General features: G+C 35.6%; 1 protein-coding gene across 3 annotated transcripts in view; it reads right to left on the bottom strand.

Annotated features, from left to right (window-relative positions):
* The window catches only part of BZW2 (basic leucine zipper and W2 domains 2), a 57,750-nt gene that overhangs the window by 14,284 nt on the left and 29,810 nt on the right, over positions 1–13,656 (bottom strand). For all 3 annotated transcript variants that reach the window (XM_036862847.1, XM_036862848.1, XM_036862846.1), the window contains exons 4-7: positions 12,232–12,335; positions 8,702–8,767; positions 5,100–5,235; positions 795–904 (exon numbers count right to left, since the gene is read on the bottom strand). In XM_036862847.1, coding sequence (XP_036718742.1) covers positions 795–904; positions 5,100–5,235; positions 8,702–8,767; positions 12,232–12,335 — 416 coding nt within the window. The remainder of the gene's footprint in view (positions 1–794; positions 905–5,099; positions 5,236–8,701; positions 8,768–12,231; positions 12,336–13,656) is intronic.

Here is a 13,656-nt window from a genome sequence, read left to right as displayed (position 1 = left end):
ATTATCCCATGAATCAACACCCTTGCACAGAACACAATGGAAGAGAAAACAGATAAGTAATTAGGTAAAGAGAAGATAGCAAGCATGTCTTGCAATTTTAGACTTTGTCCTAAAATTGTAAAAGCAATTTCACTTGAAGCAATCTCTGTCATCTACACAGCTGTTGCTTCTGGCAGAAACAAATTACAGGGAGCAGATAGAAATTATGAGGACAAAATATTTTTCTTGATTTTCTTTGAAAAATACAAAAAGAAGTAAAAATATAATCAAGCAATCATGATACTGGGAGCTTCAAATTACTATTAGCTTGTTAGCTTTCTTAAATATCTAAGTATTTCCAAGGAATCTTAGTATAAACAAGGAATCTTCTTTAACCTTTTATTTTGTTAACAAACTAAAGTGTATTTGAGGACAGTGTCATTCAACTACGACCCAAGATAATCACAAATGTCTAATTAGGTGGGATTGATGTGACTTTAAATTTCATATTAAAACTTTAAATTTCTATAGTTATTAGCTGCAAAAGAGTTAATTGTGATAAATGTTATCACTATGTCAACAAACTTCTAAATTTGAAAGTCTCTGTATTCCCTATGACTCTTTAATTTTATCATTCCATTTATTTATGCAACAAAGATTAAACTGTAATTAGTTTCTATCTGCCAATAATACAGAAATAAAAAGAACCATGTTCCAATTCGACATAGACTCGGGCATTTGTTATGTATTACATCACAATTGACAGAGCCAAGGCAGAAGCATGAAACATACAACCCTTTGCCCAGACAACTTACAAGTAGCCTCTTGTCTAAGTTGGCTTTTCTCAAAGAGGAGGTAACAGAGTTGGCATCTTTTTCTGCCATCCATGCTTTAAAAAGCTTGACAGCAAATGAGGCTGCAATGCCTGTTAAAAAAAAAAAAAAAAGAGTAAACCTTTTACAACAAAAACCACTTGTGATGATATACAAGGCAACATTTCCCATTAGGTATCCTGAAATGACTAAATAACTCAAAGACTTGATTTGGTACAAAGGAAAAATGGAAAGCTCTCTAGGCACTGTACTATTCATTACTCAAGAAAATATTTTCATAAAAAGGGGAAAAAATGTTAAAGTACTTTTCAAAGTTGGACTCCCTAATTCCAACCTGTTATAACCATAAATTTATTTATTTTTACCTTGGTCAAAACCAGATTCAAAGCCAAGGATCTTCTAGTGTTTTGCCTCTATTTCACCCTGTGGTTCACCAGTATTTCATATTTTTTTAACCGTGATCCTGAGGTACAGCAAATAAATCATAAGCCATAAAACTGAAATGTCAACATGTCAACTAATTTGCTGATAAGTAATACCAGTGAAAGAACATTAACAGTGACTGGTATAAATAAATAAAGCTACAGGATGAACATGCATCATTTACTTTACAGTTTTACTTTTTGTAAAAAGCATTTTAAAATATTCACGAGTTAAGGTATAAAAATGTCAGTGCTGCTTTAAGCTGAAATCTTTTCTGGATATTTTTAAAGAGATTTTAAAAATAGCTATGTTAATCAGGAATCTACTCAATTACATACCCATATTTATAATAGGATTTATTTCCAATATAAATAATCAGATAACTAATAGCTTTTCTGTGAACACTCCAGATTTCTAAATTAATGTTGCATTTGTGTAATGAAGACTTAAGGAGTAGTTGAAATATTAAACTGATTTTTCTGAGTTGAAGGCTTCAGTATTGTTGATGGTCTAAGCAGTGTCTATTCTCCTTTCCTCTTTCCTAAGAGAGTTCCCATTTTGCTCAGGCCAGGTGACTTCTATCTAATTAGTCTCAGCCCTGGCACCATCTTCTTCTGCAATGATTAGTCTAGTGATCTAACTTATTGGCCATAGCATCCCCCAACAATTACTACTGGGCGGGTCATGTGGCCAATTTCAGCCAATCAGCTGAAGGCAAGATAAATTATCCTATGTTCAGAAGTGCTCTTCCACTGAACCTGAATGAAGAAGCCTGTGCCATAAATGAACCAGCAGACTTCTTTTTAAAGGCTAAGGAGTCCACCCTTGGAATGAAGTCGATGCTATGGTAATGGGGGAAAATGCCTGAGTCCTGAATGATATTGCTGTTCACCCTGAAGTCTGCTCTGCTTTTATATTTATTGTTACATAAGAAATAAATGCCCTTGGTGGGGCGGGTGGGGGGGGAAACTTAGGAGGTTGGGATTAACATATACATACTACTATATATAAAATAGATAACAAACAAGGACATACTGTATAGCACAGGGAACTACACTCAATATTTTGTAGTAACCTATAAGGGAAAAGAATCTGAAAAAGAATGTATATGTGTGTGTGTGTGTGTATATATAACTGAATCACTCTTGCTATACATCTGAAACTAACATAACATTGTAAATCAACTATACTGCAAAAAAAAAAAAAAAATTTTAAAAAAAGAAAGAAAGAAAAAAAGAAATGTGCCCTTGTATACAAATTTGAGTCCTGTCTTCCAGTTACTTGCCGGTAAACAAATTCAATTGATATATATATATATAATATATAATTTATACAGACACCAACTTTACCCAATTCTTTTCTTTTGAATAGCAGAGAAACTAAGCCCCCCAAATTGTCTGTGACAATAAAACCTGTGATATGACCTGGAGAATTTTATGTTATCAACTTGTTGACCTGGATTTTTTTTTTTTTTAATTTTTTTTATTTTTTATTTATTTATTTATGGCTGTGTTGGGTCCTCGTTTCCGCGCGAGGGCTCTCTTCTAGTTGTGGCAAGCGGGGGCCACTCCTCATCGCGGTGCGCAGGCCTCTCACTATAGCGGCCTCTCCCGCTGCGGAGCACAGGCTCCAGAAGCGCAGGCTCAGCAATTGTGGCCCACGGGCCCAGCCGCTCCGCGGCATGCGGGATCCTCCCAGACCAGGGCTCAAACCCGTGTCCCCTGCACTGGCAGGCAGACTCTCAACCGCTGCGCCACCAGGGAAGCCCTGGATTTTTAACATTACCATTAGTTCCAAAAGTCAATATAAAACATAATATAAATTTATGTAATTAAATAAAAATAAAGATAACAGATCTTGTAATCCTCATTGTAAGTAAGAGAAATAAAGCATGCTTGAAACTAGGAGTCTAAAAACCAGGCTCAAACCTATCATTTTACATTAAAAGTGGCTCTTGGTGGAAGGATAGGAGAAATTTCTTTGTACTTGAGATTTTACTGAGTGGAGGGTCCCCCATAGCCACTTGTTGGGTGGGAGGTTGGGGAAAAGGTATAATTTCATAATCCTTTCCTATTTGGGAAGGAAATGTTTAATACTTTTGTTTCTAGAGATGGTGGAGTATAAAGAAAAAACATATGACATAGGTACTATGTCACTTCCATAACAAAGGTATTTTTCTTCTCCTTTCCTACCCCTCTAACATTTTACCATAAAAAATTTTAAACATAAGAAAAGTTGAACAATAAACACTCATTTACTGACCATCTAGATTCTATAACAGTTAATATTTTGCTGTATTTGCTTTACATACATAAATGGACATCTGTCCATTTATCCTTCTAATAATTTATTTTTTAATACATTTCAAAAGAAATTGTATACATCATTTAGGTTTTTCATACAACCAGAAAGGCAATTATTTTCTGTTATAAACACTAGGGATAATCTGATGTAATTAGTATTTACTGTTTACATTTTATCTTGTCTTCCTAGTATAAAATGTCTAGTACCATAAGTAAAACATGAAGGATCATGAATTCTCTTCAGGAGAATACTTTAAAGTGCTATAGTATTAACAATATATTAATAACAATTAGAGAGCTTGAAAACTATAGAGAATCTCTAAATAATATCATTTGACTCTCAATTTACTATTCTTTTCTCAGCTACAAGAAACTATAACCCATTTCACTGCAGGTATGAATGAGGCTGGGACTTCACATTTGTAGGAGAAAAACCCAGTTCTAAGAAGAAACAGGTGTGTTCGCAAAAGCTCTTTTAATTTATTTTTAAGAAAAAAAGAACTCTTTGTTTTGTGTTGCATTATAACTTGAAAATCATTATCCTCCTGCAAGAAAAAAAGCCCACTTCTGTATTATTCTATAATCAAGTAATCGTATGTATGCCCATCAAACTCTTAATGTCTTAAAATTAAAGCAAAACTCTGATGCAGCCATCTGGACTTCTAAAACAGAAAGAATATCTGAAAAATGTGATCAAAATGAACTTCTGAGCACAACATCTTGAGGGGAAACAGTCCAGAAGAATGGCCCCAACCAGGGAAATGAACAACAGTTTAAGGGGGCATCTGGGAATGTGAAGGGCCATTTTTGGCTATTCTGCTAAATGGAGGCGGGTGTTTTAGGCTGGCATTCTGTGTCTGAGGGCAAAAAGGTTAAATGTCCCACAAAGCACAAAAGAGTCCTGCACAATGAAGCACTGTCCCAACAAAGTATGCCAGTAAGCATCTATGCTGAGAGAAATGGTTTGGACCAGATCAATTTCAGGGTATTTGACCTAGGCATTGAGTCTTACACCAAAAATTCCAGCTTATTATTATTCTTTATTTGTCTTTGTATAGGTGTGCATATTTTTTCTCCTAATTGCCTACAAGAAACATGTACAATTCTCTTATTGTTTGAAGACACACACACTCACACACACACAAGTCTCTTACATGGAGGATGGGTGGGAAGTAGAGACCACTAAGAAGAGGCACTGGTGGGCTGGGAAGACCCCACATGCCGCGGAGCAACTAAGCCCATGCGCCACAACTACTGAGCCTGTGCTCTAGAGCCCTCGAGCCACAACTACTGAAGCCCGCACGCCTAGAGCCCATGCTCCACAGCAAGGGAAGCCACCACAATGAGAAGCTTGCACACCACAATGAAGAGTAGCCCCAGCTTGCCACAACTAGAGAAAACCCATGCGCAACAACGAAGACCCAACGCAGCCAAAATAAATAAATAAATAAATTTATTAAAAAAAAAAAAAAAAAAAAAAAAGAAGAGGCACTGGTATTTTTCTATCTTTGGCTTTTCTTTTCTTTTCACATCTGACAGGTAAGAAAATGAGCATAAATACCTTCTTTGACTAAGCTGTCAGTAAAGAGACTGGTGAGGATGTTGGCAGGAAGGGTGCCATTGCCCAGCAGGATCCCAGACAGCATGGCCAACTTTGTCTGCTCTGCTTCAGAAAAGGCTTTAAGGAAGAGGAGAAGCTGTGGGTCAAACAAAAGAAACCATGTCTATAAAGTAACGGACTAAAGTAGGAAAATAACACACAAGGTACATCCATGGCTAGACGGCACACAACTGGTGGGTCTTACGCAGCACACTTCTTATTCGTTGGAGACACACCCGTATGTTCGATTATAAATTGGATGCTTTATCATAGTTCCTTTCTCCCAAGTTCACTTACAACATAGCTATAGATAACATTCATGGGAAGGAAAACAGACATTTGGAGAACAATGTAAATGGGTCACATAAATAATTTACATTCGACTTTGTATATGACAAAGGGTAAGTACTACAAAGTGTTTTCTGAAATACACTATTGCCTTTCATATGTTTTTCACTTCTATGCATGCTCCCCTCACCATCCTCATCCTACATCTACCCATTTTCTTTGGGTTATAACAAAAAACAAACAAACAAAAAAACAAAAACAGGAGTCAATAAGCTTTGACATGTAGCATATACTTTTCTGAGCCCACAGCATATAAAACTTTTTTAAAACAAGACTGCTGAGTGAAAAAAGGGTTTTCTAGGTTCTTGATGCCTCTTTTAAAATAATGAGATTCAACACAACATTGTAAATCTGCTATACTTCAATAAAAAAATAAAGTTAAAATAAATAAATAAAACAATAAAAAATATATAAGCAAACAAACAAACAAAAAGAAATTCAAACTAGGTATTTTCTAGATCATACAGTTTTACCACCAGCCCTGGTGATGAGGAAATGATGGATATAAGATAAAGAAAAGTTCCTAGCAGAGTAAAGGCCTCTGCTGTGATTTTGTAGTGAGAGGGTGACAGTGTTGTTTGGGTCCTTCTGGGTCACCATGCTGCCATCCTCTTATCCCAGCAGTAGGGAAAGTAACAAAGTAGCAACCCCAGAAGGGTTGAAGGGAAGCCAAAGCAAAGGGGATTAGACCCCACTTGCCATTTTGAAGTCTAAGAGTATCCAGGCTTGTAGAATGCCCTCCTTCCTAACCCTCCTCCACTTAGTGCTTTGACTACATTATATTTATATTCCACGGCTATTTTCTCTGTTTCAACAGACCTTAGGCATGTTACTGAGATTCCCCAGGGCCCAATATCACTATTGGGGCCCTGTTGACTTTTTCATTACTCTGTACCGACAAAAAAATCACTGGCATCATATAGGCTTATTAAATGCTTTACAGCCAACGAAATTCCATTAGCTCTGTGCGGTGGGTAAGACTATATTAATTTACCATTCCCAACAGTTAAAGGATTTATTACATTACAGAGAGGTTACGTGACTCCAAATATTTACATGATGAGTAAGTGGCAGAACTGGAACCAACGAGTCCGTTTCACTCCCAATTTATGCCTATTAAAATCTCAATGATTTAAAAAGAAGTCACTTTCTAAGTTCACAAGAAAAGAGGGAGTGAGGGAAGGAGGTATCAATGGTTAAAGCTCCAGGGAGCCCCAGGAATGGGGTAAAAAAACCGACAAAACTATAGATACTTTATATCAATCTGGCTTCTTTCTCTTATTATTAAAATAAGTAAGATTGAAGTAAATAATGAAAAAGAGCCCCCAAGATTAAAATATTAACACTACTTGTTTAAGCACATTAATATACTCATATTCATCAAAAAAAAACTCAATTATAGCAAAATGGTGCAAAAATTATATCTTTTCTTAAAATTAATATCCACATTGCTCAATTACACTAGTCAGCATTAAAATCAGATGCTACATGTATTGCAGCAGAATTTTCTTTAAAAAATGGATACACTGTGAAAAATAAATAATTCTTGAAAGCATGTTCATCAAATGAATCAAACAGAAAGTTTTCAAGGTTCAAATGAACTAAGAGAAGAAAAACATGAGTGATATTATTAGGCAAAATGATAAGATGTTTATTTGAATGCTTTAACATCAGCTTTTTGGTCATATCTATCCCTCTATTTTAATGAAGCACTTGTTATTTTCTAAACATCTAGCAACATAATGGACCACTTTTATCCATTTAAATGTTTCTTCATGTTAAAAAAAGTAATACCTGCTAGTAGAACAAATCTAGCAACACAGAATAATATAAAAATGTGAGTAATCTCCTCTTTAATCCTATTTCCTTAGAATTAACATTATTAACAGTCTGACGTGTCCTTTCAGATTTTTAAATGCACCTATATATGTCTATATTTTATAAATAACTAGATGCATATACACATGCTTTTACTGAATTACGCACTGATAATAGCTCAAACTTGTTGAGTGAAGCAGATAGTCTTCTGAACACTTCATGTGTATTAATAATTACAAAAGTCTTGATCCTCGCTTTAAGACAGAGAAATCTGAGGCACAAAGAACTTAAGGGACTTGCCTAAGGTTAAACTTCTACCAAATGGTTGCTTTTTCATTCAACAATTTATCATAGACATTTTCTTTTATCAATTCACGTGGTTATGCCTCATTCTTTAAACGACTGCATATTATTCCACTATTGAGAGACCATAATTTAATTAACCCATCTCCCATCATGAACATTCAGGTTACATCTCAATATTGTGATGAACATCTTTATACATATAGTTGTATGTATACATGCTGAAGGATTCTTTTAAGTGTGAAAGTTGAGTCATGGAGAATGTAAATTTAAAACAATGATTTTACTGTTTAAATGTTCTTCATTATACATGGAACCACTCTGAACAAAGGGAAGTAAGAGTAGGTAAGCAGCAAAGGAGATGTTGCAAAGTAACAAAGTAACAAAGTAGATGATTTCTTTATTCCCTTGGTTTATAATTTAGGCATATACCTAAAATCAGAAATGAAGACAAAGCAGCATACAAATCTGTAACAAGTTAATGTAGTGACTGCTATATATAAATACAGAGGAGCTACAAATTAGAAGGAGGAACATGTTGCAGTTTCTGAAAAGAGGGCTTCTTTAATAAGGTGCTATTCTTTATTCGGCTACTTATTAGAGGCCAATTACCGTATTAAGTACCTTACAGCTCATCTCATTTATTAGTACAACAACCATAAAGTATGTACTTTTACTGCAGCTATTTTATAGATGAGAAAAACCACTGAGATTTACACGCAGACACACCTATTTCCAAAGATGTGCTTCTATCCCCTTTGCTAAACTGCACCTTCTAAAATTAAGGAATTTTACTGAGTATTAGCTGCTGTGCTATGCTCTTTCACAAGCTTTAACTAATTACATATTCTGTAAAACTAGTCCTTTGAACAAAGCATGCTGGCTTACATTAAACATGAAGGAAAAATTCTAGGCTAATCATGTTTTCTTTCTACAGCTATTAGCTAATGATCTGTCATACTCATTCCTTCATTCAACGAACATTTATTAAAAACTTAAGAGGTCCATGGTACTTCTGGACCATCACTGTAAAAGCAACATTTTTGTCCTTCTTCATCATTTTAGCAAACAGAGCATTACATTTGAATTTTTACCTTTTTCATTTCATCCTCAAATGCCTTTTCCAAATACTTATATCTCCTGATGAGTTTATTGAAGACCTAAACATAAAAGAGAACCAGTCAATATTATGTAAACAATTTTAAAAGGCAACAGAAGGAGGTGTAGAAACTCACCCTAACTACAAGGGTCTACACTAATAAAAAGGTGTAGTTAAACATTCTCAGACTGTGATATGAGAACTATCAGCATTTCAAGGAGTTATTATGACCTGAGGGAAAAAGAGGATCAAAATGCACACGTAGGGCTTCCCTGGTGGCGCAGTGGTTGAGAATCTGCCTGCCAATGCAAGGGACACAGGTTCCAGCCCTGGTCTGGGAAGATCCCACATGCCGTGGAGCAGCTAGGCCCGAGAGCCACAGCTGCTGAGCCTGCGCGTCTGGAGCCTGTGCTCCGCAACAAGAGAGGCCGCGATAGTGAGAGGCCCGCGCATCGCGATGAAGAGTGGCCCCCGCTTACTGCAACTAGAGAAAGCCCTCGCACAGAAACGAAGACCCAACACAGCCAAAAATAAATAATAAATAAATTTTTTTTTAAAATACACATGTAGAATAAAACAAATTCATTCGAGAATGTAACAGGTGAGAACCAAAAATAACTTTGATGAAAATGAAATGAATATAATTTTAAAACTGTGTGATGTAGAGATTGAAAATAACTGAAACTAAGCGGATTAGATATAATCACTTATATACTGGATATGATGAAGAGGAGATCAGAGTTCAGGGGAGATTATACTCCAGGTGAACACAAGCACGAATTCAGCAGATGAGCAATAAAGATTACTGGCCTCCACAATCCAGTTAGAATTCTCAAGCAGGGTTTGCAACTGTGTCCGTGGAATTCTGGACTGTTTTTAAGAGGAATGTTGTTTGTTATGGACTGAGTTCGTGTTCCTCCTAAATTCATATGTTGAAGTCCTACCCTCAATGTGACTATTTGGAGGTAGGGACTTCAGGACAGGGTTAAGTGAGGTCATAAGGGTGGGGCCCTAGTCTGACAGGACTGATGGTCTTCTAAGAGCCAGGAAGGGAAACCTCACAAGGAACCAAATCCATTGGCACCTTGATCTTGGACTTCCCAGCCTCCCAAACTGCAAGAAATAATATTCTCTTGTTTAAGCCACCCAGTCTGTGGTATTTTGTTACGGCAGCCCGAACAGACTAATACAATGTTCTTATTTAAATGGGGATTTTATAAATATTATTTTAATAAGTGTGGAAATGATTTCTGAATCCAATTCCTTTCTCTTATACCCACGTGATATACTCTCATCTAAAACTTTGTGTTTCTTCCTTAATGTGATCAAGATGGAGTTCAAGAGTAAAAATTATGGTGTTGCCCTTTGTGAGGAAAGAAAAATGAGCCAGGAGGGAATTGATAATGCAATAAGGCAAAAATAATAAACTCTACTGAAGTCCTACAAATTTGATTTCCAACTTACACGAGCACTCACATATTCCTTAGTGTGATTACCATCAGGAAAAAGAACTCTCCTTATCCAAGAATGATTCTCCAAATCCCCACAGGTAAATGTTTACATATGAAAGCAAAAGTCATTATACTACCAAAGTACTCTTCAATGAACTAACAGCTTATAAAATTAACTTCCACTCAAATACCTTTCTCAATTTAATCTCTCTCCCTGACTACCCCATTGACCTCTGTCAGTCTATCAGTATATAATAATGTTTAATAAACCTAGAAACAATAATGTATCAAAAGTTCTTTCAAATATACGTATTCCATATGAAAAAACAAAATCATAAGTAAAAGAAACTATCCTATTTAGAAATAATGATGAGGTTAAGTCTATATAGATCTTTTTAATTTTATGAGAATAGTAGAGTACTGATTTTTCTTCCAGACCTTCTTATCTTTCTTTCCCAGTGGGACTCAAAGAGCAAATAATACACCTTGTACTTGCATTAATTTAATCCTAACAAAAATTCTCTGAGGAAGGTAAGGCAGGCATTAACATCACTGGCAGACCTGGAAACTGCTACTAAGTATCGGAGCAGGAACAGAACTCAGAAATTCTGATCCTCAGTGAACTGTACTTATCTAATATATCATAAGGTGAGAGAGAATTTTAAAAGAACAGCTTTTGAATTGAGAACATCTGCTTCAGTATCCACCTGGCCCAAGGTGTTTGTGGCCATTGACGTAAGAGAGTAGAAGCAAAGATTTAGAGAGGACAGGTTAGAACATCATCCACTGAACCCACGTGCTTAACCTTTTGGTCCATTTTTAAAGATTTCCTTGGTTTTTATCTATTACACATTTCTTAAATATAAAAAAGGGGAAGAAATATCTATGCTAAAATAGCATGTGATTAAAAGAATAATTTTTGAAGTTTAAATTCTTAATGGCCGCATATCCCAAATTACTTGGCTTAGCATGCCTTACACATTTTAATAAACAAAGTAAAGACAGTTTCTAGCATCTGAAATCACGTAGCTGCCAGGGATTCCTATGGCCTTTTTCATATATATATATATATATATATATATATATATATATATATATATATATATATATATAAAATGAAATGTGTAAAACAAGAAGACTTGTTGACCTGGGACTTGCCTTCATGGTTTAGATGGGAATAAAAACTGACTTTTAAGAAGAGTCAGTGAAAGAATCAGAATAGGAACACACCAACCCTAAGCTGGCTGGTCACAATGCACATATGTTCAGCTTTAGAAGGTAATGTCTACAAGGTTGTCCCATTTTACACTACCACCGCTTCCTGATCTTCACCAGGGCCTAAATACTTCTTAATTTTCACCAATCTAATGAATGCAGAAGGGTATCTCGATATTGAAATTTTCTCAATGAGTTTGAACTCATTTCCTTTGTTTTTTGGAGGAATTGTGTTTCCTCTTTTCTGAAATGCCTGTAAGTCTTCTCCTAATAGGTTGCTTGTCCTTTTCTTATTGACTTACAGTTCTTTATTTAATCTGGATATGAATCCTTTATCGGTTTTATGTATTACAAGTATCTTCTTGCCTCTTTCTTTTAAACAGCTACCTGAGAGTCTGTTAATATGAATTATTAAACTCTTGGATTGACATATATTGTTTTCATCCTTTGATATTATTACAAGCAACACTATAATAACTGCCACTGTTTGCGTCACTTTACACATGCCACTGTCTAAGGGATGAAGTCCTAGAAGTAGAATTGCTGAGTCAAAGGGAATGTGTAGTTTGTTTTGAAAGATAGTGCTAAACTGCTCTCCCTAAAGCTTGGACCAATATATACTCCACCAGAAATTATGATTCCCCATATCTCTTATAGGTGAAAGGTAAAGAAACTCTACTTTGGTGAAGCTTTAATGTCCATTATCACGAATGCAATTCAGTATCTCTTCCTATGCTTAAGACCTATCTAATATCCCTATTTAAAAAGTGGCCTGTAGAATTTCTGAACCTAATGTTTTCCTAAATCCTGTTCAAATGTTTCCCTTCCAGTACAACAATCTCTCAGTGACAAGCTCTACCTGAGCATAGTTTCGGATGGTTTCGTGATCTTCATTTGCTGAAAACACACAGTGGTTGGTCATCTTGGTCTTGTCACCATCATCTATGCGTGTTCCTCCAGGGGCTAAAAAGGGAAAGGTAATGACCATTAGGACGATACTGAAATCAGAAGAGCATTTGCAGAAGAGATCAATTCCTGCACATCAAGGAAAACAATAAAGGTAGAAGTCACATAAACTTTCATAGAATGATATGCATGTGTAGACACACAGTTTTTAGATTATCATCTTAATAAAATTTTGTACAGGTGGTTGTATTTATTACAAAGGGCTAATTAAATCTTGTACATAAATTAATTGCATGAAAATAGACTCCTGAAGGAGGTGACTTTTCTAAAAACTAATTTACTTATAAAAGATGCATACATGTTATGATTTGTTTACATTTCTAACATAATGCAAAGTGGTTGTTCGATTTTCTATTCCTACCATAGTGTATGACGAGATTGTTGTTCTATATACTTGCCTTCACTAGATCCTATCACTACAAGTCTGGTTCTTTCCAAAGTACATCCTTAACCATGACAGCTAAACAATAACATTTGTTCAGTGAATTTAACTTGATTATTCTCAGTGCAGTTCCTGATGTTTTCCCACATCAGGACACTTTTCAGGCTTGATAATATTTTGCTAGACTCCAGTTCACCAATACTGGAACTGCCCAGACCTGGCTTTTACAGATCTTGCTGGTTTCTACTTCAGTAGGTATTTAAAATGTTCCCTCCTCCACCAACTCAGTTATTCACACAGGGTTGAACAGTATACACTCTGACCCCTTGTCATTTGTATTTGATCACCCAGTGGTTGCATTGGCTAGGAAAGAGTGTATTTTATCCTCTCTAATCTTTTTTCCCCACGGCCTATAGAGTAATCATGGAATAAATGGATGGACCAAAAGAATGCCTTTTTTCCATTCCTCAACTTTCCTCATTCAAAGGCTCCTCCTGTAAGTTTCAGTGGTGGTCATTACAAACATTGGTTGATTAGAAGACCAGAGTCAGAACACTAGGTACTTTTGTTTTCTGATTCTACTTTATCAGAATAAGGGTAGAAATTTGAGCAAGCCAAGTTAGAGTAATAACTATTATATACTCAACAAGTATTTGCAGAGTATACACTTGTATAGGCCACTCTATTTATTTTAGTGTTTTGATTTCAGTCATATTTCAGATCTTTGGATGAAATGAGCTACACATAGCCAACTTTTTTACAGACTCCGGCATACAGTTTTATAAGTAAATTCGTTTTTAGAAAAGTCCGCTCCTTCAGGAGTCTATTCTCATGCAATTAATTTATGCACAAGATTTAATTAGCTCTTTGTAATGAATACAACCACCTGGAACAAAATTTTATTAAGATGATAATCTTCTAAAAACCCTGGGCTAA

Source organism: Balaenoptera musculus, chromosome 9 (genome assembly GCF_009873245.2).
Source record: "Balaenoptera musculus isolate JJ_BM4_2016_0621 chromosome 9, mBalMus1.pri.v3, whole genome shotgun sequence".
NCBI lineage: Eukaryota > Metazoa > Chordata > Mammalia > Artiodactyla > Balaenopteridae > Balaenoptera > Balaenoptera musculus.
The sequence above is the reverse complement of the archived record's forward strand: the minus strand, read 5'-3'. Positions and strand labels throughout refer to the sequence as shown.